Source organism: Natator depressus, chromosome 3 (genome assembly GCF_965152275.1).
Source record: "Natator depressus isolate rNatDep1 chromosome 3, rNatDep2.hap1, whole genome shotgun sequence".
NCBI classification, from domain to species: Eukaryota; Metazoa; Chordata; order Testudines; family Cheloniidae; genus Natator; species Natator depressus.
The window spans coordinates 190,670,418-190,696,219 of NC_134236.1; the positions used below are offsets into that span (position 1 = coordinate 190,670,418).

General features: G+C 44.2%; 1 protein-coding gene across 1 annotated transcript in view; it reads left to right on the plus strand.

Moving 5' to 3' along the window:
• PCSK2 (proprotein convertase subtilisin/kexin type 2) overlaps positions 1–25,802 on the plus strand; it is a 203,848-nt gene that overhangs the window by 75,714 nt on the left and 102,332 nt on the right. Inside the window, exon 3 of the mRNA XM_074949536.1 lies at positions 24,926–25,039. Coding sequence (XP_074805637.1) covers positions 24,926–25,039 — 114 coding nt within the window. The remainder of the gene's footprint in view (positions 1–24,925; positions 25,040–25,802) is intronic.

Consider the following 25,802-nt stretch of genomic DNA (forward strand, 5'->3'; position numbering starts at 1 on the left):
GTATGGAAATCTTCAACGGTAAGCAAAAGCACACTTCAGACTGAGTTTCTCTCAGCACCTTGGGGTATATCTTTCGTTCAGTGCATGTGAATAAAGCAACTCCACTAATATTAATAGGAATTATGCATGTGCACTGAGAGAAAAATATACTCCACAGTCCAATTATTTTATGCTAATTGCTGAGTTGAAAATGTGTTTCTTCATTCCAGGCCAAAAGTACAATAATAAAGCAGCAATAGTTCAAACCTTTCCTAGCATGATGACCATTTTATTACTTTTAAGTTGAACATAAAGCAGTCCATATACCTAGTAAGCATGAGGGACACATGCAGCATCAAACTACATGGTAGTTTTAGGGGTATCCCTTCTTCATGTATGCATGCAACTCTTATTAATATGAATTCACAGGGAGTGACTACAACCTTTAGGGGAACATTTTCAAAGTCGTGTGCAATGGGAGAACTGCACAAATTTGCATGCACCTGTTATGTATGTAAACCAGGGGTGAAATTCTGGCCACACTGATGTTTGGAAAATTATGGCCTTGGACTCTGCTTTATGCTGCTCCACTAGGGCTTTGCATCCTTATACTTGGGAGTTCTGGCCCATGGAGAACAACCTTATGTGTAGGGAAAGTTTGGGTTGCATCCTCCTTTCTGGCTGCTGTTGTAGGGGACATGTCCACGGCTCCTCATGATCCAGAGATCCTTGACTGCTGGAATAGTCCCCTGGCAGAAGGTGCAACTGAGAGCATGCAAGTGTTCTGGGTTGCACCAGGTACTAGAAAAGCCCAGGATCAAGAGAGCACAAAAGTAGCTGACAAACACGTGTGCATTCCCTCTCCTGAGTGGCTCTGCACATGCCTAGGCCATTGTTCAGGATCTGAGTCAGGTTATCTTATTTTGAGCCAAATATAATCTGTTTTGCCATGGAAATTCTCAGCAATCTAGAAATCAAGGTCGCTGTCCCATAGGCCTCCACACTGGACATATAGAGATCCAAACGTGTAAGAGATGGAGCAGACTTGCTCAAGAACAGGCTCGACGGAGGGCCAAAAAACATGCGTAGGTATGAAAAAGCCCCAAAAGTCAAGGGTTATGTCAAGAAAGGCATGCCTGTGGCAAGCATAAAGCCTTGATTTTTGTTGTCTGTGGTACTATGTTGATAAAGGGTGAACCCAGAAACAGTTCAGTTTGGAGAAACTCTGAAATTTTAATTCTCATCTGAACCTTCTGAGGTTTCACTTTCCCCTCCTTATTATTCTAAGTACCAGCTTGTTCCAAACTCTGCTCGCAGGCCAGCCCAATCATTCTTCCTTCCCTTCTGCTGACCCCACACTTCTCGTTGCCACCCTCCTTCATGATATTTTTTAATCAATAGGTCGGAAGCCTGCAATCTCTCTGTTAGGTCAGCTACTCTCTTCCAATCTCAGGCATTTCTGGAGGCCAGCTTGTCAAATAATAAATTGTGGATCTCTGACTCAGGGAAAGGCATGAAGTTTATGGCAGATTCTGAGCAGCGTCCAAGCTGTGCTCAGCACAATTCAGAGTGTTAGAGGAGTAAAAGTGGATTTATGCTACCTTTACAGCCTCTGCATTCTGGGACCAGCTGAAAACATCCTCTGTGGTCCAGCCAGATCTCTTGCCTTTACTCATGCCCCCTATTCATTAGGGTGGGGGACACAGTTGCCAACTTTCACATGGTAAATAAGCACCCCGACTTTCACAATAAGCCAAAAATCAAGCTAATCCCATTTCAAAACAAGGCCAAAACAAGCCAATCCCTAAGAACCCCAACACTCTGTGACTATATCCCCTCCCCAGCCCCGTTGTGCAGTCTGGGACTGTGGTGGGCCCGCTGTGCATCCCTGACTCTCTTCCCCCCCTTGCCCCTTACCCCTGCTTGCCAGGAGCCAACCAACAAAAAAGAAGCAACAAGCTACAAGCCAAAAATTAGCCAACAAGCAACTCACAAGCTAATTAAGCCAAAAACAAGCCTAATTTCTGCGTTTTTTCCTCAGGTTTGGCATGTCTGGTGGGGGAGTGTAAAACTCAAGCTGGCTGTATACCACCCTGGGATTCCTCCCGTGCAGAGGCAAGTCCAAGGTGGCTGGTTCAGCGCTGTAGAAGTCTATCTGAGGGTTAAAAGAAGAGTTCTGTGTGCTGGGGGTGGCCTGTCGAGAGCTAAGGTTAAGGAAGAGAGATACTATTAATACTGTTAAACTGGAATTTGGTTTGGTGGAAAGGACTGAGATGTGGGCTAGATCTTGTCTTTTTCAAACCAATTTTCCATCCCTATGCACTCCCAACTCTTTCCTTGGATGAGGAAATTGTTCCAGAAGAAATGTTCCTTTTTGGCAGTTCATAGCGGGGTGGGGGGCTTGGCTGTTATGGTGGTAGCTATAAACAGTGCTAATATGATGCTGTATAAAATCACAGCTCCCATCCACCTCTTTTATTAGTGTGTTTCATGATAGCTTTACATAAATCTCTGCGTCTTTGTGTTGATGGGACAACAGCCTTCCTAGCGTGCAGCTAGATCAATTCAGATGATCAGTATCTTCCTATTATATTGTGAGAAGAAATGGATATGAGTGGGCTCCCTTGTATTCTACCATGCAATGCATTTATGTTAATAGAATAAGGAAGTGGCTTTGCTGTAAACAATTCTGCTGCTGTCTGCTGAGGCATGAGCAGAGATTCTAATGCAAGCAGCACTGTCTTGTGATTTCCCTTTATCATGAGATCAGCTTTTGTTTTGTGGCTGCTTCTAGTTATGAAGGTCCTTGGGAAGCCTCTGCAATACCCAAAGGCCATCCTTCTGTGATTGCATCTTTCATTTGCATTGAGTGAGATAGCAACAGCAAGGCCTGAAGGTATTAGAAAGCCAATAATAAATCCAGCTTCCATACATTCATTATTGTTAATATTAAACATGTGGGGAGATGCAGCTTTAAGTATTAAAAAGGATGGGCTTTTTTTAATAAAGATGGTGAATGTCAGGGTATCCTTCAAGCAGGAAGGATTATGAAAATAAGGATTTTTTTTTATTAAAGCAAAGTTCATTCAATCATTCATTCACTCACCCTCTCAGAGAAGTAGATGGGATGAAGATTTTTGATGGCAATTAAACAATAGTCAATGATTCCTATATGCTTGAATGGTGAAGTGGAGAGCCAAACCTGCAGACAGGCTGCAAGAGTTCCATGAGGAAGAGAAAGCAGCCATGTGCAATGGTTCACTCCTCCACAGAGGGGCGTGCCCTCTGTTACATCAAATCGGAGCAGATGACTCTCAGAACAGGGTGTTCATAATATACAAAACCAGTGTCTTGTTCAGGTTTTGTAGTCTCCTGTAGATTAGCCACTCTGCTCCCTACACCTGCCTTCCTCCTCTCCCCCCCACCCCGAACATCATCATTGGGAAAGTTTGGATTCAGATCAAAGTCCAAACTTTATAGGTTGGTCTGGTCTCTGCTCATAACATAGACAAAACAAGGAAAGGGGAAAAAAATGGCCAGTGCTTTGGTAGGAAAACAAATGAAAATGTGTGTCCTGACTTGTAATAGGCCAGATTGTGAACCCATCCTTATACTGATGAGCAGTTACATGATCACTCCTCTTGACTTCGAGGACAATCATTCATGTGACTAACAGCTCACTAGTGGAAAATATCAGATTCTAAAGCCATTTGTGTATGATAAGGTTTCACTGCTATAGGACCTCCCACCCAGAAAGCATCATCTGCTTAGGAGAGCTATAAATGTCAAAGTGCAGCTGAAATAAGCTTTTACACTTAGCCATACTGAATGAATGGAGCCTCCACCACCACAATGTAATGTTGCTGCTGTTTCTTAGGGTAGCTACACAAAAGTATATTTGTCTCCTCTAATGGGAAGTCATTTAGGCAAGGAATAAGCATTCAAAGCAAAATCAAGACCATAGAATGAAGGGCTATTGTGCAGTTCTTAAATGAATGAGAGAATATAGCAGGGTCCTCTGCTTATTTCCGATTGTTGAGTGGAGCAATGGGGGGGGGGGCAAGTCTATGTTTTACGGGAAAAGAAGATATAATTTTTTCAAAGAACATGTTTCAAGGCAAATGATGGGCTCTTGGAGGATAGTCAAGTGGGAAGAATTGTGTACAGAGTTAAGTGGAAACACTGAGAGTCACGATAGTGACTTGAAGCCAGGTTTAAAGCACAGGATTGGGAATCAGTTTGGGGTTCTTTTCTCTGAACTTTCTACAGGCTCCATTTAAGATCTTGACCTCTGTGTGCCTCATTTTTACAAGCTGTAAAATGGGATAATAATGCTTCCGTAACAGGGTTCGTGCAGGGCCCTCCTGGCTCCTTCCCCTGCTAGGCTGAGAAAGTCACACACAGACCTTGGTGCAGTGCTTACCTGGTGCTTTTATTTACAGGCTGTGTTTCTACCGCCTTTCCACCATACATATAGTCCCCTTCTTACAGTCCACCAGCCAGAGAGAGGGGGTAAGCTCTTTCCTCTACTGCAGCTTTCCTCTTTCCAGCTCCCCTCGGCTTCCTTCCCCTGGGGCTTTTATCCAGCCCCAGCCTGATGAGGCAGCAGCTGTTCCAGCTTTCCCAATCAGGGCCAGGTGATCTACCCAGCTCCAATTCACATCCCTTAATTGGAGCTGAAGTGACAGAGTTGGCTAAGCAGTTTTCCAATTAGCACCCTGTCACACGACTCCCGCCCTTTTTCCAAACCACCCGGTTCAACCATACAGGTCCCTTCTTCTCCCTTCTAACAGGTGGGATCCTACTGGGGAGGCCTTCATCTTTTGGGTGACCTGCTGGGGCTTCCTTGCAGGGTTCAGCTATCCCCCATTCACAGCAAGTACATTGCAAGGGATGGGCCACCCCCTAGCGCTGCTTCCGTCAGAGGTCATCACCAGTCCCACCCCTTGGTGTGCTCCTTCACCTCCGCCAGGGATTCAGGATTGGCCCCAGCTTCCTCCTGGGCACCCAGGACCCCCGATTCCCAAGACGCCTCAAGCAGGATTCGGGCCTCGTCTCCCAGGGCTCTGCCTACAGAGAGTTCTGTTGGGCCCACTGGCTCTGCTGAGAGCTCTGGGGTGGATACGCTCTCCCTGTCTTCTTTCTACCTTTTCCCTCCCCCATCCTTCCTGACTTGGGCTCTGTTGTCTAGGGTTTTCTGTCTCTTCCTTCTCTCACCTTGGACTTCCTCGCCCAATCTCCTTTCCCTCCGGGCCAGGGGTCCCACTCTGTGCCCACCCTGACCTGTTTCCAGCGGAACTGGCCCTGAACCTCAAGGGGTACCTGGGCCATTGGGCACTACCTTTCATCCCCATGGATGCATCCCAGATTTATTTTGGCCCCAGGGATTATCCACTGTGGCTTCACCAGCCCCCTCCTTACTAGAGAGCAGGCCAAGTCCGAGTCCACCAGATCCCGCTGGGGTTTCCTCCCCACCTTCACAGGAATGGTGGACAGTTTTTGCCCCTTCCTCCGCCCTCCAGAGGTGGTCCACCCACAAAATTCCACAAAGCCACAGTCCATATCCTGGCAGTCCTGCTTTTTATGTCCCACTCGCCTGCACTGCCAGCGGACGAGTTACCTGGCCCCAGCGGGAGCTCCCCGGTGGGTCTCCTGTTTTTCTCTGGACCCGTCCTGTTCAGGGTATCCCTGGATTTTTTCCCCATGGTCTTCATCCCTATAGGAGTCCCCCTCCTTCCTGGGGGAGTCTGCCTCCACATACTCCTCTGTCAGCTTTACTGCAGCCTCCACCGTGCCCAGTTGATGCCGTCTCACCTATACCCTTGCCCTCTCAGGGAGGCTTTGTAAAAACTGTTCCAGGACGAGCGTATCCATGATCTCCTCTACAGTCTAGGCACCAGCTCTCAACCATCGGGTGGCCCAGTCCATTAATTTCAGGGCAACGGCCCAGGGCCTCAAACCCCCTATCCACTTCGCTGCCTGGAAGCGCTGGTGATATTTTTCGGTCGACAGCCCTACCTGGTCTAGGACAGCCGCTTTTACCATGTCGTATCTCCTGGCCTGTTCCTAACTCAGGGCCAGATTGGCGAAGCCCAAGCAGCCTGCCAGGTAGGGAGCCACCTGCAGGGCCCAGGTTGTCCTGTCCTATCCTACCCCCATAGCTACCTGCTCAAAAGTGCCTAGGAAGGCATCAGGGTCATCTGCCAGGCCCATTTTACATAGTCCCAAGCCTGGAGCCCATATGCCATCCCCCACCAGGGGACTCATCATCCTCTGGAGGAGCTACATTGAGCAGTCATCTGCTCCCAAATAAGGTCTCATAGGCTCCTCTGCTGCTCAACTTGCCAGCTGAGCAGGGCCTGCTTCTCCAGCTGCTGGGACTACTGAGAGGTTTGTAGTGCCTTCTGCAGCTCTTCCTGCTGCTTGATCAGCCACTTCAAGGTCTCATCTCAGGCTGCCAAACTCTTGCTCTGGCACAAATCCCAGACAAGCCCCCACATGTAATGGGGTCCCTGCAGGGCCCTCCTGGCTCCTGCCCCTGCTGGGCTGAGAAAGTCACCCAGAGACCTTGGTGCAGTGCTCACCTGGGGCTTTTATTTACAGGTTGTGTTCCCACCACCTTTCCACCATACATATAATCCCCTTCTTACAGTCCACCAGCAGGAGAAAGGGGGCAAGCTATCTCTCTCTGCTTCCCCTCACTGCCTCTCCTCTAGTACAGCTTACAGCCTGTCTAGCTCCTCCCCTGGCTTTGTTCCCCTGGGGCTTTTATCCAGCCTCTGCCTGATGAGGCAGCAGCTGTTCCAGCTTCCAGCTGGTCTACCCAGCTCCAATTCACCTCCCTTAATTGGAGCTGCAGTGACAGAGGGTCGGCTAAGCAGTTTTCTGCTTAGCACCCTGTCACAGCTTTCTACACATGAGTACTGTGAGGCTAAAGTCAAAGGTCTCATGCATGCCCTCTGCATGGAGGAAATTTCACCCTAATGCTTGTAAAGTGTTTTGACATCCTTAGGTGGAAAATGCAAGAAATGCAGTGTATCATTACTATTATTACTGTTGTTACAGGACTGAGCATGAACTTGATAAATCCTGTGGCTTGGATCATGAGCTATGTGCCCTGAAATAACCTAGGAGGCAGCTTGCAATCACAGTCTTCTTCCCACTGTCCCTGCTGCTCGGGGAGGGAGTTTATCCACACTAGGGCAGCGTATATTCCCCAGTGCGCTCATGCAGCTATGCCACCAGGTGCATTAAGGGCCAATTTCCTGATATTTCCTACCAGCCAGCACTAGGGATTAATAACATAACCACTTTGCTGCACCAGTTCCCTCTCCCACACTGCTAGCTGTTATACAGGTAACTGGCACAGGGGCATGAGAAGGCGATTTGCACCCCCTTGTGCTCCTGGGCTCTCACACTAGGAGGGCCACATTTTTCTGCTAATAATAAATATAACAAAAAGGACAAAGAGCCTGAGGAAAAAATTTAAAAATGTGTGTTAGCAACTCAAGTCCCCATATAATCCTGTTACTGTTCACCATATTCTTCCATCTCTTTCTCCCCGTCTAGTCTTGCTTGGATTGTAAGCATAGGGATGTTGGGGCAGATCCAGGGCTCCACTAGGGCAGCTTCATGTCATTCTCCCAGTGCAATACTGCTACAATCCAGATATTCCCCACTATAGTTGGATCCTCGGGCAGCGCAGAGCTGCCATAGCAGCTTCTACATGACCTGCTCTTCCCCTGCTGCCAGTGGAGAAAGCTGGGCTGGTATTTCCCCGTGCCTCAATGATCCCTGGTTGATGTAAAAGCTCTTTGGGGATTCTGGCATCTTTAGAGCAGCCTTCAGGGTGCATGAGATGGCTCAGCGCATTCAGGCTGCTATGAGTTGTGCTGAGTGTCTAGACTGGCAGAGAACAGATCATGATTTGGGAAGTGGAAAGGTGGGACAGTGGACTCACTGCTGTTACCCCCTCCTGGCTGAGCATGGCATAGCAGTTCTCTCCAGTCTAGCACTTCCTGCTGATAGTCACTCCAGTTCTGTGGTGGTCCACCTCTTTTTGCACTTGGCCATCCTTCCAGGTCACAATTCAGTTCCACTCCCCCTTCCAAGGTACTACAGTTCCAAGTCCACATAGAACAGTACCAGCATTCCAGTCTCTTCAGCTCCTCTTCCTAGGGGTTACTAAGATCCAGTGTCCTCCCCTGGGATCTTCAATGTAGACCACTCAAAGAAAATTCAACTCAGGCAACTCCCAGTACTTTACTGAGCCTTGTCTCAAGCACATCATGGTGAGAACCCTTTGTATCCCACCATCTTAGTACTCCCTCTGTCTCAGCTCCATATTGAACTCTCTTTTGGGCCCACTGTGGTGAGAATCATTATCTCCTGTAGCCTTTGCCTTTTTACTGTCCATACCCAGGGTTTCTGCTACCTCTAGCAGCCTTTCCTGGCACGCTCAGCTTCTCAGGCTTCATCTCCAGGTCCCACACACTCCTTCCTCAAGACTTCTTGCTGGGTTCAGCCTCATGCCCGCAAAGTTCTTTTTGCTCTAATTTCAGAGCCTGGCATCCCAGGCTCTCTCTTGGCTCCAGACCTCTGGGTCTAGCTCCAAGATTTACGCCTCCCAGCCTTCTCTCAGCCTTTAGCCCAGAAGAGGAAACACCCAGGTACCTCTTACCTGAGGCTCTTCCCTGGCCTTCCTCCTACTGAGCCTATCCTTCTTCCTTTATGAAGATCCAACATTTCCCTATAGGGGTTATTTGTCTAACACCCTGGCAAGTGCCACCCAGTGGCCTAATTGGACTCAGACTCCTGTTAACCCTTTCATTGCCTGTGTGGGGTACACACCCTATCACACCTCCTTTTACTGCCGCCACTGCCTTCAGCTGTACTGAGCTGCCCTTGGGTGCAGTTCAGGATCTGGCCTGTGTCTTTGGTTTGTAGAGCCCCAGGCATAATTTAGGCACGGTAGAGATAACAATAGGGAGTCTGGGTATTGTCTCAGCCACTGGAACTTCAGTCTGTTTCTGAACATCCTTAGTATAAAAGTACATACAAAATCACACCATGGTGTGTGGTGAAATGCATAGCTAAATTATAAGAACTATATTGTCTAATTTTAAACTGAAGGCGAATAGTTACCGAAGATCAAGAATGAACAGCAGGGGCCAGTTTCTCTGCCCTTTCAATCTTTTGTGTTCCTACTCCATCTTGTGACAAGTGCTCCCATTACTACACATTGTATTAGCTGATTTTCTGATATAGTTGCTTATTCACTAAGAACTGGATAGAGAACACTGAAGTCATTTAAGATAATCGTCGTATTATGCGGTCAATGGTTAGCTGCTGCCATCCTGAGCTGATGATCTAGAGCAGAGTTTCTCAAACTGGGGGTCCCGACCCAAAAGAGGATCCCAAGGCTGTAGGGGGTGGGGGTGTTGCAAGATCACAAAAAATATTGCGATAACCTTTAGATCCTTTGTATTTCATTACAGTACTTAGTTAACCCTTAACATAGGGTTACCATATGCCCAGTTTTCCTGGACATGACCTCTTTTTGGTCCTGCAATCTCCGTCCAGACAGATTTTTGAAATATGAACTAATGTTAGTGATTTGGTATTGTCACCCTTCCTTGTGTGCTGTCTTCAAAGCTGGCTGGCTGGAGAGCAGCGGCTGCTGGCTGGCTGCCCAGCTCTGAAGGCAGCACTGCCACCAGCAGCAGCGCAGAAGTAAGTGTGGCATGGTATGGATTGGTATGGTATTGTATTCCAACCTGAGCCCAAATGTCTAAACAGCTATTTTTAGCTCTGCAGTGCAAGCCCAAGTCTGAAGACCTGGGCTCTGAAATTCTTTGCCACAGGCTGCCACCTTCTGTGTAGATGCACCTGAGAGACCATACTTTGACTTCGAGATTCGGTTTCTGTTGTATTCATGGAAAAACGAGAGCCCTCTTGTGACCAAAGTAATATCTCTAAATTGTTGTAGATGTTAACTAAATTCTGCATTGTCTAATAGAGTGTATCTATCGTATTTCAAAGGCACTGAGCTTGACTCTCTTGTCTTGTACCTTGTGAAGTCACTTGCAGTAGGAGGATGTAGAATGCTGCCACTGATGTGAGAGGAGAATTCTGTTGTGGTAGCCTGTATATTATTTCTCACACACACACAAATTCCTTCACAAGATTCAAGACTGCATGATTGGACTCTCTCTATGCTGAAATACTTGATGTCAGTGCCTTGACAACTGTCCTTATGCAAGGGGGGGAACCTCCAGGTAGCTGGCAGCTTTGCACTACTCGAATGGACCAAAGCAGCTGCAGCCAGGGCCAGAAGTTATCACAGAGACTCCAAAGGAAGCTCACTCATTTACACTGAAGGCCTATGACTATTCCTCTTTCCCCACCATTCTCAGAAACATCCTCCATATTAGAAAGGAGGCTGGAGTCCCAAAACAGCTGAAAGTATTTCCTATCAAGGACTATTACCCATGCAAGAGAGTGCCCAGACACTAAGTAACAGGGACACAGATAACAGCTAATCCAGTCCAGCAGGAACTTTGAGCAGAGAGCAGGTATCCCTTCTCTTTCTTTCACACACCAGCTTCCAAGGCCTGTTGAACTCTGCTCTGTCCCAAGAAAAGAGGAAGTGCCACATCTTAGCAAACTCTCCTCTGATTCCCTTAGCCCAAGGACACTCCAGGAGACAATGGTGTGAGGTCTCCAGCACCGCAGGGTAAAGCCCAGTGCATGTGAATGGGCCATTTCATATAGGCAATTGATCAACTTGTGCATGTGATGTTTTGTTACGGTCTGGAGTGCATTCCCCAAAACACTCCCCTCCATTATCTTACCCTGCCTTGGAATAAAAACTCTCCCCCAATATCACAACCATTAATCATAGAATCATAGGACTGGAAGGGACCTCGAGAGGTCATCTAGTTCAGTCCCCTGCACTCATGGCAGGACTGAGTATTATCTAGAGCATCCCTGACAGGTGTTTGTCTAATCTGCTTTTAAAAATTTCCAGTGATGGAGATTCCACAACCTTCCTAGATAATCTGTTCCAGTGCTTAACCATCCTGACAGTTAGGAAGTTTTTTCTAATGTCCAACCTAAATCTCCCTTACTGCAATTTAAGCCCATTGCTTCTTGTTCTATCCTCAGAGGTTAAGAAAAACAATTTTTCTCCCTTCTCCTTGTAACAACCTTTTATGTACTTGAAAACAGTTTATCATGTCCCCTTTCAGTCTTCTCTTTTTCCAGACTAAACAAACCCAATTTTTTCAGTCTTCCCTCATAGGTCGTGTTTTCTAGACCTTTAATCATTTTTGTTGCTCTTCTCTAGACTGTCTCTAGTTTGTCCACATGTTTCCTGAAATGTGGCGCCTAGAACTGGACACAATACTCCAGTTGAGGCCTAATCAGCACAGAGTAGAGTTGAAGAATTACTTCTTGTGTCTTGCTTATAACACTCCTGCTAATACAGCCCAGAATGTTTGCTTTTTTTGCAACAGTGTTACACCGTTGACTCATTTTTATCTTGTGATCCATTATGACCCCCAGATCTCTTTCTGCAGTACTCTTTCCTAGGCAGTCATTTCCTATTTTGTATGTATGCAACTGATTGTTCCTTCCTAAGTGTCCTTATTGAAATTCATCTTATTTACTTCAGACCATTTCTCCAGTTTGTCCAGATCATTTTGAGTTTTAATCCTATCCTCCAAAGCACTTGCAACCTCTCCTAGTTTGGTAGAGTCCGCAAACTTTATAAGTGTACTTTCTATGCCATCATCTAAATCACTGATGAAGATATTGAACAGAACCAGATTCAGAACTGATCCCTGCGGGACCCGACTTGATATGCCCTTCCAGCATGACTGTGAACCACTGATGATTACTCTCTGGGAATGATTTTCCAACCCAGTTATGCACCCACCTTATAGTAGCTCCATCTACATTGTATTTTCCTAGTTTGTTTATGAGAAGGTCATGCAAGACAGTATTAAAAGCCTTACTGAAGTCAAGATATACCACATCTACTGCTTCCCCCCATCCACAAGGCTTGTTACCCTGTCAAAGAAAGCTATTATGTTGGTTTGGCATGATTTGTTTTTCACAAATCCATGTTAACTGTTACTTATCACCTTATTATCTTCTAGGTGTTTGCAAATTGATTGCTTAATTATTTGCTCTATTATCTTTCCAGGACTGAAGTTAAGCTGACTGGTCTGTAATTCCCTGGCTTTTCCTTATTTCCCATTTTATAGATTTGCTCTATATTTTCCCTTTTCCAGTCCTCTGGAATCTCTCCCGTTTTCCATGATTTTTTGAAGATAATGGCTTATGCCTCAGATAGCTCCTCAGTCAACTCCTTGAGTATCCTAGGATGTATTTCATCAGGCCCTGGTGACTTGAAGACATCTAACTTGTCTAAGTAATTTTTAACTTGTTCTTTCCCTATTTTTGCCTCTGATCCTACCTCATTTTCTCTGGCATTCATTAAGTTAGATGTCCAATTGCTACTAAACTTTTTGGTGAAAACTGAAATAAAGTCATTTAGCACTTTTGCCATTTCCACATTTTCTGTTATTTTTCCTCCTTCCCCCCCATTGAGTAACGGACCTACCCTCTCCTTGGTCGTCTTCTTGCTTCTAATGTATTTGTAGAATATGTTCTTGTTACCCTTTGTGTCTCGGGCTAGTTTAATCTTGTTTTTTGCCTTGGCCTTTCTAATTTTGCCCTTACATACTTGTGTCATTTGTTTATATTCACCCTTTTTTATTTGACCTAGTTTCCACTGCCAGAATAGTGTTAAGTGGTCTTAGTGTAAATGAGAATCAGGCCCAATATGAGACAAATGGGGTGAGGGAAGGGCACAAGGTAGCAAAAAAGAGTAGGATGTTTTAGCACAGAGTTGCTGTGTGCACAATTCTGGTCCAACCAGTAGTAGCAATGGATGAAAGAGGAATGGAAATCTACTATTTGTAACAATGCATTTCACAAAATAAATAGTGAGGTCATGAAGCTTACAGAAAAAATCTCTGCTCATTTGGCCTAATTCTCTGTTGCCTGGCAATGTCTGTAGTCATTTACATCTATGCAAATTGAATGTAAAATGCTGCCCTTCTGCTTTGGCAATGAAGAATTTTTATACCAGGAGCCTGGCATAACAGAAGAAACAGTGTAATGGAAATCTTACATACAAGCTCTTAACTAGATGTCCTTGGAATGTAGGTGTTTACTGTTGTACAGTTATATTCCATTCCTGTGAAATTCCATTGATAGCTTTTATTTCCTGGTCAAATTAAATTGGTTTCCTGTCTTGCAATGGGGCATTGTTGGAACTACCGAATTGCTCTTAGACTCCTATCATTGCAAATGCGGAAGTACAGTATCAATCTCTTCATTCTTCTTGCTATTACAGCCTAGCCAATTCACTTGAATTTCAAAATAGAGGCTAGTTGAGCACTATCGATTCCTCAGCGGAATTGACTGAATGAGATCTGCAGCCTCCTTGTACACATTGATTCCTTTTCTCTTTACTCAGCGCTGCCTGAATGTCACTGAACTGTGAGTCTGTGCTAAATAGACAAAATATTGATTTTTTTGCCCACCCCTTTTGGTGAAAGCTTCTCATTTCCCAGGCTCTGAACTAATATCGGGCAAATGAAAGTTCACAAAGTGAGGTGCCGCCAAGTCAGTAATTTCATTTTTCTTAACCTGAACTTGGTTAAATGAGGAGGTGTTTAAATCATGCAATTAACATTGCTGGTGGAGACAGCAGTGAAATCTTTGAGCTCAGAAAGTGCACTTCTTTGGTATTTTATTATTGACTGAATAATGAAATTTTACAGTATTTCCCAGAATGGCCTGTGTTGATATTTGTATTACAGTAGCATAGAAAGATCTCAAATAGGTCGGGTCCCATTGTACTAGACAACATAAAGACACGCCCTTTGGGGTGGGGACTAACTTAAGCACTTCATCAAAGCTTTCCTCCCAGCTTTCAGCATCCTGGGGGTATGAGATACGTGTAGTGAAATGGAAAACTACTTGATAATCGAGGATTTTTTTTCCTTTTGATACTAATTTTAAAATGGACCTGCCCCATTTTCACAAGATAACTGCACCTCTGCCCTCTCTGCTGAAGGGTGCCCCTTTAGGTCTTAGGCCTCCAGCTGTCATCTGCCACCAGGCAGCAGGGGAGGCACAACAGGAAAGTCAGGGGGGCTCCTGCCCCCACAATGGAAGTACTGGGGGGCCACCCCAGTGGAAATTCACATACACAGGGAGGGGAAGGGCAGAGGCAAGAGCAGGGCTCAGAAGGGCTGGAGAGACTGTTGCAGGGATGAGGGCAGGCACCCCTTCTTCCCAACCCCTTCTGCACCTCTTCTCCCCTGACCCCTGCACTCTCCTTCTGCACCCCTAGTCCCCTAGCCCCTCCTGTACCCCCTCCCTCTCCTAACCCCCTGCACCCCCTCCCTGTGCCCCTCACTCACCAGGTGCTCACTGAAGCCAATCTCCTACCTTCAGCAGCTGCACATAGCTCGCCGGGAAACAGCCGCACAGCCCATCTTCCTTCTGCCCTTTCCACCAGCTGCCGTCCAGCATCTGCAGCACCGTGATCCGCTCCCACCCTGCGAAGTACAGCCCCTTCCTGTGCCGCTCCGTGGAGAAGGGGTACAAGCTCTGGCAGCGGGATCCTGACATGCTGTGCATTGGAGCTAACCTACAGGGGCGCCATTTAGGGAAAATAGGGGGATACCCCTACCAAAATCTGCTCTAATCTGGTACAAAATTGGGGGGGGGGAGAGGAGTGCCCTCCCTGCTCTACCTAAATGGTGCCCCTGTCTCTGAGTTAGTTGTTGCTGACCCTCAGTAATGACCCTCAGTAATGTCTCCTTGGCCTCTTGAATCCAGTCTGAACCAGTATATTCCTCCTGGGGTACTTCTCTGGGGTTGTTTCTCTGTCCCGCTATCTGCCAGAATACCCCTCACTGACTTTAGTTCCTGTGGGAAGCTTGGTAACCCTCCGTAATGGCAGGTGTGATAGTTAGCCCACACAGTGCCATCTGTTGCATGTTTGGATTTAATAGTGATTCAAGATTGTAAAATTCAAATGGAATTAATTAATCAAAGATTATCAGTCAGAGATCAGTACAGCCCTATACAGAATACACAGATACATTGCCACTCTTGGGATAAGGTAAAGCTGTGGCCTCTGTGTCTCTCTGCTCTGTAACTGGTAGGATGCTAGCAGTTTGCACACCCCACATCTAATTTCCAAAACCTCTGTCTTTCTATAGGGTGTAAGACAAAAATAGTTCCCCCGGTTAAATTCACATGTATTCTGTTTTCCTAATTAGTGATGGAATTTCTTTTATGGTCCTCCATTTATCTGATTAATGAGTAAAAAGGAACCTCTAATCCAGTCATTATTACTAACAGCCATGAAAACCAAATGAATTAAAAACATCTTTCTCTGGGTCATTATTTCACCCATTACAGAATCCATCTGTAATAACAATTATTCCTTATCAGTCACCCTGCCCATTCCAGAAAACATCTGCCATAACAAGTATCCTGTATCAATCACACAGTTTTGTTTATAACATACTTCTGGAAACATATTTATTAGTTTGAGGAGTCTTTTCCCTGGACACCTGGATTCCCACAACCCTGGAGATGCTCAGGATAATTAGATACAGCCATTAACAGTATTTAAGCACATAAAATTCCTGAATACAGGTCACTCTGAGGTTAAGAACCAATGCTCTTGGCTTAGAATTCAAACACACTCTGTTAATAACGTAAAGATTCGGAGAGAATAGTTAATACAGAAATGAATTTTAAAAAAGAGAAAAAAAGGTTAATATCTACTAAAGTGATAAAAGATGCACCCTGAATATTGTGAATCAAGGATGATATGCTGGATTGTCAATTTGAATTATTTCCAGATGAAGTAGCTTGCTGATCTGACCATACTTTACTCTCTGCTACAATGTACCTTTCTCAAGGGAACTCCTGATTTCTACAGACTCAGTCTGACAGCACTTCTAAGAGAAGCCTTATAAATTATAGCAAGAATCATCTTAAAATTCCTCTCATATCTCTTGGGATTCATTTGATAAGATGAGTGGTTGGTATTAAAGGAAAAACAATAACACTGGAAATACTTAGAACAGTTATCAAACCAGTTCATACCTCTATAATTAAAAACAAATTATTTTTTTCATAGCCAGCTATTTATTCCTTAACACAGGCTCTGAGTGGATAGTTTCCAGACGAGGCTTGAATTTTTCAGAATGTGATGAAATTATTTTTCAGCAGGTATAGGAGAATCCAATAAAATTTCTAGACCTGCAATCCTACAGACACTTAAGGATCAGTGTCTTAGTTACAATGCTCTTTAATTTTAGATTTATTGTTAGTTAACTTGCATCTCTGCACACTTTTTACATTCTCCTGGGTCTGCAGACCTTGACTATGGGCTACTTTAGTCTTTTCTTTTATAATCGATAATTTGCTGATAATGACATTACCAAGAATTATGGAATATTTTCTTTAATATGTTAAGATATTTACTTTACTGGATGAGCTGAATTTAAGGCACAAAAAAATGCCTGCTCTGTTTCTGGAGCCCTGCTGTGCCAAGCTGCTATTCTCTAGTTATGAAAGGCTAAAGTTTCAGCACAGCTCACCTCCCACAACTAGGACCAGACATTCAAAAGAGCTGAGATTATTTTAAAGATCTTCCATGAAGCGTCACAATGGAATAGCTACAATAGAGTGCCTTGGAACTCTACAGAAGATCTGGCCCCAATTGTGAGCGCTGAGCACTTGCAAATCTGGTTTGTAGGGATGGATTGTGCAGTGTAGGTAAAGCCATATGCTGGGTGCAGTACACAGCAACACCACTTCAGAGGGAGCATCGAGAGGCCCCTTAGTTTGCTTAAATTTGGCTAAACTGTTCCACTCCCACTCACTGGAGTGGGAGCTGTATGGCTTAAATCTCATGTGCCTGTTATTCTCTAAGGCTCTTTTGCCTTGGCAAAGTGTTATACAGTGGAGCTGGTTGGAAAATTTTTGTAAAAACTGTTTTCTGTTGGAAAATATTGTTCAACAAAACTGATTTTTTGTGTGTGCAGCCATATCAATTTTGATGAAATTTTGTTCAGAAAAAATCTGGAAATGTTTTGAAAATGTCAGAACGTCCTATTTAGTTTAGATTTTTCATTTCAAAATGAGTTTTTTGTTTTGAAATTTACATTGTTATATTTAAAAAACAAAAAAAACCCACAAAAAATAAACAAGGGTCAAATCTAAATGAAACATTTCTAATTTATTGAAACAAAATGTTTTGACATGACATTTTTCAGAATTTTGTTTCACAAGAAATTTAAAATTTTTGGCTTTTTGGCCTGATTTCAGATGATTTTTTCCCCAAAAACCTTGAAAATTTTTGCAGGATGGAAAATCTGCTTCTGTATCAGCACTATTAAACAGTACCCTCTCCTTGAAGCAGATGCTACTGAGCTCCTGTTGTTTGCTGGTCTACGCTCTGCTTCCAGACTTTGTTGCTGTTCTCTATCTGCCAAGTTCTTTGTTCCCCTGCAGGCCTAGGTTTCAAATGCTATATTGTAGTCCTCCCCCTGACCCCAGTGTTTGAAAAATATGAGTCAGCCAAAAAAAAATACATGAGATTGCCTTAAAAATCATGAGATTTTAAAATAATGGTGGGTTCTTTTTATTTGCCTTCTGGATTTGCAACCTTTACTTACACTTGGGTTATGCTTTTATGCTTTTCTCCACAATGAGGAGGCCTACACATTTACTTCTTGTTTTTAATGAAAGTTGAGATTCTCACATAACCTGACTACTGCTTAGCTGGGGCTTTAAAAGAAACGTCAGACAACTTGAGATTTGGATTAATTCCCATCCATTACATCTCTAAGTTTTTAATAGCCTTCTTTCAATTCTACTGATGAGGTTGCTATAAAATAGCCAACCTCTAAGGTAAGAGTGGGTTTAAAACATTTCTCTAGCAAAGATCTTTTAGCTCTGTTACTCATAAATGTGACAAAAGAAATGGTTAAGAGATGTGAACATCTGTGTTTGTGGTCACTAAGGCCTTGAATACACTACCGGGGTAAGTCGACATAAGTTATGCTACTCCAGCTATGTGAATAACGTAACTGGAGACGATGTAACGTAGGTCGACTTACTGCGGTGTCTTCACTGCGCTTCGTTGATGGGAGATGCTCTCCCATTGACTTACCTTATTCTTCTTGAGGATCTGGAGTATTGGAGTTGACCAGAGAGCGCTGTGCCATTGATTTAGCGGGTCGTCACTAGACACCCACTGCATCGATTGCAGGAGCATCAATCTCCCCAGTAGTGAAGAAATGTCCTAAGAAGTAGATAGAAATTAGAGATGGAAAAGATCATCATTTATATCAGTTTGGGACAGGGACCTTTCTTCTATGGCTGAGATTTTCAAAAGATTTGGATTCCCAATTTCTATTAATTTTAATGTCCAAATCTCTTTGACTGCTTTGAAAATCCCAAGCCACATGTTTTATGTGAAGCACCTCCCACATTCTGTTGTGTCCTATAAAATAATAATAATAGTCATAGTCAGGAGCATCTCCCAGCCAATCCAGGATTGTTCCCACCAACACATTTTCAAGTGTTTTGTCCACTCTAATCTGTAAAATTTCAGATGCTGTGAATTCAACCACTTCTCTTGGGAGATTTTAAGGCCAGCAGGGGCCATTAGACCATCTTGTCTGACCTCCTGTATAACACAGCCATAGCATTCCATCCATTTTCTCCTGTATGGAACCCAGTAACTGGTGTTATCATACTAAAAGGCATCCAGTCTTGATCTGAAGACTTCAAAAGATGGAGAATCCACCACTTCCCATAGTAGTTTTTTCCCAATGGTTAATCACCCTCATGGTTAAAAATAAGCACCTAATAGATATTTCTGTCAGGAATTTTATTCCTGGGATTCAGTCTGAACTTTCCTTCATTTAAATTCAAGAACAGAGACTTCTCTTGATTCTTGAGATGAACCCTTCCCCCTCCCGGGGGAGGGGGGTTGTGTGTGCTGTTCTGCTGTTGTTGATTATGTGATAGATGTGTCCACTGGAATAATTTTAGTATATGTAACACATGGTCATTTAACTGCAGGAGCTCAGCAGTACAATTTACCCTGTTCCTTCAAAATGAGCTGATTTTCTTGGCATTTTTCTGTTGCACAGAGAGAGGCACTCAGTTACAGTGCAGTGGTTCTTGGCCCTCCTGGAGCAGTAGTGCAGTCAATTGATTATTTTATTAATTTGTCCTGTATCAAAGTCCTGCTGGTTTATTACCATCCAAGTTACTTTATGTGCCATGCATAAATGGAAATATATTAAAAATCAATACTTTAATCTTTTTTCTTCCTTGTAGGTATTTTATCATCAGTGAGCTGCCTTCTTTGGTAATGACCCTTTTTTTCTCTAATTGGAACCCAGCTAGTAACTCTTAAATGATTTAGTCACATACTAATAAAAATCTAAATGCTTAGATTGTGTTCACCATTTAATCCAGGTGCTTAATGAAATACTATAGAATGAATGAAAGAAACAAGAGGCCATTAGTGTTGACAAATGAGCCAGACTTTAAGAGAATGAAAATAACATGCCATTTTAGGAAGCAAATCTTGTTTCTCCATTAGTTTTTACAAAGCCAGTCTTTCATGATGCCATTTTCAAAAGTTTAAAGCCCTGATCTTGCAAACAGTCTTACCTACTTAAGTTTATGCATGTTTGCAAGACAATTGGACCTCATCTACAAGCATTTTCAGGATTGGGCCTGTCCTGAAGTTAATGGAGTAACATTGGCTTTACTCCAGCAAGAAAGGAGATCAGAATGTACCCCAATGGCTCTGTATATTCTCTAGTTTTGCCTATGTGTTAATGCAACCCAAAGATCTCTTCTGTGAGAAGGGTCCTATCTACACAAGGAAAAATGTGTGTATTTAGAACATGATAGCTAACATGTTTAAACATGGGCACTGACGAAGACAGAGGAACAGCAACTGTCTGTCACGGAGAGGGCAATGGAAAGAAGAATTCCAGAAATTTCAATCCGTGACCGAGTCCCCAATGAAGTGATCAGACAGCAGAGTGGAGTGCAGGAAATCATTGTTGAGAACCAGCATAGTAAAATGCGATGGGCCAGGCATGTGGCGAGGTTCACTGACAATCAGTGGACTGCAGCTGTCGCTGAGTGGTACTCATGGGAACTGAAACAACCACTTGGCTGACTTCGAAAGAGATGGGAAGATTTTATCGTGAAAAGACATGGCCACACATGGAGAAGGAAGGCCTGGATATGAGAAGAATGGAAGATGTGTTGTGATCGGCACAATCTATATGAGGGCTGAAAGACTGATCAATCAAGGTGATCAAGATGATGTTTAAAATCCTAGCGTAGAGAGGGCAACTTTATCTGTTTCAGTATGTTGGCTGGTCAAAGTGAACCACAGACCCCTTCCCCCCTCTCTCCCTCCTCCCATCTACACTAGGATTTTAAAACATATTAGCTATCAGGGTCTAAAAAAAAATACACCTCTTTTAGACGCACCCTAGGAAAGGGGATAAAACGCTCTAAACTAACTCTCTGCTGCCATGAAGGTGCATGACTCCAGTGAAGTCAACGGAGTTGTGCATTCTTATGCCAATGGCACATTTGGCCTTATGGGGAACTTTTGGTTGTTTTCCGAGACCTATATGAATTTGAAGTCGTCATATGAACTTGACATTGTTACACCTTCTGTGTGTGTGTTCAGTGGGATGAAGGTGTGCTTTGGCCTTGGGCTAGCTAACATGAGATAAAATCCTGGTAAAGACAAAGCAGCTTGGAACTTTCACACATATTAGCAGGTTAAGGTAAAGACCATGGGAGATATTAGGGTTCACTTAGGCCTGCTAATTCATACAAAACTTCAGCTACGTTCTCTTCACTGTGAGTTTACCTTGTGTTAGGTACCACATGACAGCTAGCATGAGGTAAGAACTAGAGCTGGACATAATTTTTCAGAGGAATAGTTTATTCAACAAAAATGCAGTTTCAGTCAATCCGAAACTATTCATGAATTTGACCCAGATAGTTTTGGCTGTTTGCAAAGCAACTGTTTGGCTGTTTGCAAAGCAACCAACCTTGGCTGTAGAAACCCCACGTCCAGATCCCCACTTTGGAACAGACCCACAACACACTTCTTCAATCCACCAAAAATTCCAAAAAGTTTCTGATTTGGTTTGATGGTGGAACCATTTCCCTGCTTTTTTTGGTGGTCGTGGTGGGAGGGAGGGGGTTGAAACTATCACCAAAGCAAAAAAAAAAAACAACAGTTATTCACCCAGCTCTTGTAAGAACACAGCTTTTTTCTCAGTGAACACAAACCTTAGAGGAAAAATATTGCATTTTTCGGTTTTAACATACTCCATCCATCATCTTTATGTAAAACATTCATAAAACCTCCTGTAGCATGATTTTTGTTGGGGGAGGGTACACGTTCCTTTCTGATACATCTCCTCTTCTGACTGTAGTAAAGATGTAACAATTCACTGCCAAACAGATGGGGCGACACTGAATAATGAAAGCATTCAGGGCCAATTTTGGGGTGTCCTGAACCACTTTTTTCAAGTCATCTTGAAGAAGACATGGAAATGAAGAATTGCTGTTTAAGGAGTTGCGCTCCAACAGTATCAGATCTTTGCTCCTTCCCTTGTTGCAGTGGGTCATGTAGAGCCAGTGGGCTTGTGTGGGAGTACAAACGCTCGAGTTCTTTTTTTCTGGCATTCTCCTGTAATGCAGTTTGATTTCTGTTCTCTAATTATTTTATGTGATGACAGCTTGGGGTTTGGAATAGCAAGCAGAGGTGGTAGCTGACAAAGACATAATCATGGATCATCTCTCTGTTGTCTCCATGGAACCCCAAACCTTATTTTAGAGATCTCCGACAATCTGCTCATCCCTTTCTCTAACTCAGTACAGATATCTGGCAAAGTTCAGTAAGCTCAGTGTGGTTCCTGCTTAATCACTACCCTCTTTTCAACTTTCGTTAAGATTTTTTTTTAAACAGAACATTCTCCATCACTTTTAGTGAACCTTTACAAATAAAACTAGCAAAAAAAAAAAAAAATAGAAGTCCCTTTTTGTTGAATTAGTTCTTTCTCCTCACCTCTTCTGTTTAGTTAAAAGCAATATAACTAATGTAAGTGGGTTTTAGAAATGAAGGAATTGCCATATCATTGTCATGTCATTGACTATTACCTGTAGTCCATGCTTTCTGGTCTCTGAGAGCAGCCAGTCCCAGATGCTTCAGAGGAAGGTGTATGAAAAGGTGTAATGGATAACAATGAAGTAATATGCTCAGAGACCAAATTTTACCCGTCAGTTAGTGGCTGGCCTATGCATACTGCAGCAGGGTTTATGTCCTGTAGACATTATTTTTTTAATCCTAACTACCAACCCCAAGCCTTCAAAAATCATGAGGCAGACCCCCCAAAATAATGAAATTGGCTTAATGGCCAGATGTTTTAAAAATAATAAATTTCAGATTACTTTGTCTTTGGGTTCTTTGCCTTAGGCAGAGGTGAAAGTAAGCCGGTACACCCCGGTACGGTGTGCTGGCAAGCGCCGGTGCACCGTATCGGGGTGGATCGGCTTCCCCAGGCACAATTTAAAGGGCCTGCGGCTCCCAGCAGCGGCTGGAGCCCCCGGCCTTTTAAATTGCTGCCGGAGCCCTGGGGTAGCGTCGGCGGGGCTGGGGCAGCGATTTCAAGGGTCTGGGGCGGTAGCAGTAGCCAAGCCCTGGGCCCTTTAAATCATCCCTGGAGCCCCGCCGCCAGGGCTCCGGCAGGCTCTGGAGACGATTTAAAGGGCCCGGCGAGGTAGTGACGGCCGGAGCCCCGTCCCCAGAGCCCTGGGGAAGCGGCGGCGGGGCTCTGGGGACGATTTAAAGGGCCCAGGGCTCCGGCTGCCGCTACCGCCCAGGGCCCTTTAAACCGCGGCCAAAACCTGCGACTGCTGCTGTTACCCCGAGGAGGGGGAAGGAGGTACTTGCCGGTACAGGGAGGGCCGGGGTTGACCTCCCCCAGTCCCGCCCCTTCCGCCCGAGGCCCCGCCCCTTCTGGGGGCCAAAGACGGCCCCAGCCCAGCCCCGTACCGGTAAGTCCCTAGACTTACTTTCACCCGTGGCCTTAGGTCACACATGCCTCACATTTTCAAGCTTTTCTCTGTAACCAGGAGGGCTAGAAACTGAATTTTTTTAAAAAATGGAAGCTGAGATTTTCATGCAGTTTCTTGATTCCAGGAGCGGGGGCTTTAAGAAATATGCCAAAAAATCAGAGTTGGCAAACTGCTTGTTCTGCAAGGCCAAAAAATGGATTAAATGCGTAATTGCCAGATTCAGTAGAAATATAGAAGTTCTTGTTAAGCTTCCTTTTTGGAATTCTGCTAAGATCTCCATCTCACTAATATCCTGTGGCAAACAGTACGAGTTTAATTGTGTTGTGTGGGTTTTTTTTAAAGTGCTTTGTGAGCTTTAAAATATAACACAGGGGGATATCCCTGCACTTTCTGGTCCTGTGTGGTGTATGGGCTACACCACCTTTGGGATGGTGCATGCTCTTCCTGGTCTTCTCTCTCTGCTCTGCCTTGTCCTTTCCTCCCTCTCATTCTTGTGGCTGACATGTGTTCCCATGGGTACACAGAGGGAGCACAAGGGCCAGATTCTCAGCTGATATAATTTGCTGGAACTCTATTGATTTTGATTATTTAAACCAGCTGAGGATCTAGCACAGGGAGTACAACTTTGACTGAGCCCTACACAGTGTGGGCAAGTAGAGGTGGACTCCTTTAGTAGTCTCTACCCATATACTCGCACTCGAGCTGGTCACGATCTGCCACTTGGTGCATACACTTGTACTTGTAAAAAATGCTTTTACTGTGTCTCTAGTATCTGTGGTTTGATCTGTTCTGTGTAATAAGCAAAACTTTCATTTCTTCCAATCTCCGTGTAACCATCGAAGCTGACTCTTTCCATTGAATCTTTCTGGGCAATATATTTGGTTCACTGTCAGGCTTTTTGTGACAAGGTGGTGGCTTGGAGAGCACCAAGGGTACTGGGTATGGATGGAGTAGGAGGGATTTAGGTAGTTTGAGTGGGTTTGGAAGGTTAGAAGGGATCACTTGGACCTATAGAGAACCTGATGAGCTGATGAGGTAATTAGCTCATGAATGGGACAGCTGGAAAAAGAAGGCAAGCAGTATAAAAGGCTGAGCCAGGGAGCAGAAAGGGGGACTTCTTCTAGTTGCTACTATATCTTTGATCTATCTGGTGCACAGGGGAGAAACAGTGACAATAAAGACACTTGGTGCAGGTACACTGGTAGATCATGTGTGCTGTTTAATTCACCCAGAGGGCTTACCAGTCTACAATGTTTCCAGGTGCTGAAGGGGAAATTCATTTACAGCCAGGCATTTGTAGTAAAGAAGTTCATAAAAACTGGCAACACACAAAAAATATTTTAGAACCTCAAATGCACAGATGAAATCTCCTACACCAGATATGTTTTTCATAGCACAACCTTTTGGTAGAAATGAAATGTCATTAAACTATTCTGTGTATCCAGTGTGCTATTTTTGATACAGGAAAGCAGGGCTGGCTTTGGAAATGCATACGATGAAAGCCTGAAAAAAACAAAAGTCAATACTGGTTCAGATCCATGTCATTATTTTAACCAAAACCTGACGCCTGGAGTGAGTTTTCTTAAATAGCTTTGACTTCTATTGATTAGGAATTTTTGACTTTTCTGAGAAAAAACAAGCAGAAAAAAATGTTACAAATACGGATGTTGTGTTAATAATATAAACATTACTGTTCCAGATAAAGAAGGCTGTGCAGCAGGAAGGCTTTGGCAGAAAAAAGCGAGGCTATAGAGAGATCAATGAAATTGACATAAACATGAATGATCCTTTATTTACAAAGCAGTGGTACCTGGTAAGCAAATCAGTCATTTTTAATAAAGATCTTCAGTAACCAAAAAAACCCAGTTTACTTACACATTATTCCTTCTTGTTCATCATAGAATATCAGGGTTGAAAGGGACCTCATCTAGTCCAACCCCCCTCCTCAAAGCAGGACCAATCCCCAATTTTTGCCCCAGATCCCTAAATGGCCCCTTTAAGGATTGAACTCACAACCCTGCATTTAGCAGGCTAATGCTCAAACCACTGAGCTATCTCTCCCCTACAACTTGTTGCACTAGTCTGGGAACATGCCCTCCAGACTTTTCACCAGAACTTTGAACTTATTCCAAGATAATTTTCCCCAGGATATATAGGGAGCCTACTGCATGCTGGGACTGGAGTTAGGAGCATGACCCAAAGTTAAATGATTTGAACCTGAGTTTCTTACAGACTGGCTGAGTGCTCTAAGTACTGGGCTATTGAGTATGAGAGAGAGTAGCACCACCTTCTGCTCCTGCTCTTTGGGTTTGTACCTAAGCCCTGGTCTACACTGGGGGTGGGGGTGGGGGAGGGGGATTGATCTAAATTATGCAACTTCAGCTACGTGAATAAGGTAGCTGAAGTCAGCATACTTAGATCAACTTACCATGGTGTCTTCATCCTGGTGAGTTGACTGCTGCCGCTCCCCCATTGACTCTGCCTGCGCCTCTCACAACGTTGGAGTACAGGAGTCCACGGGAGAGTGCTCGGGGGTCGATTTATCGCATCTAGACTAGAGGCAATAAATCAATCCC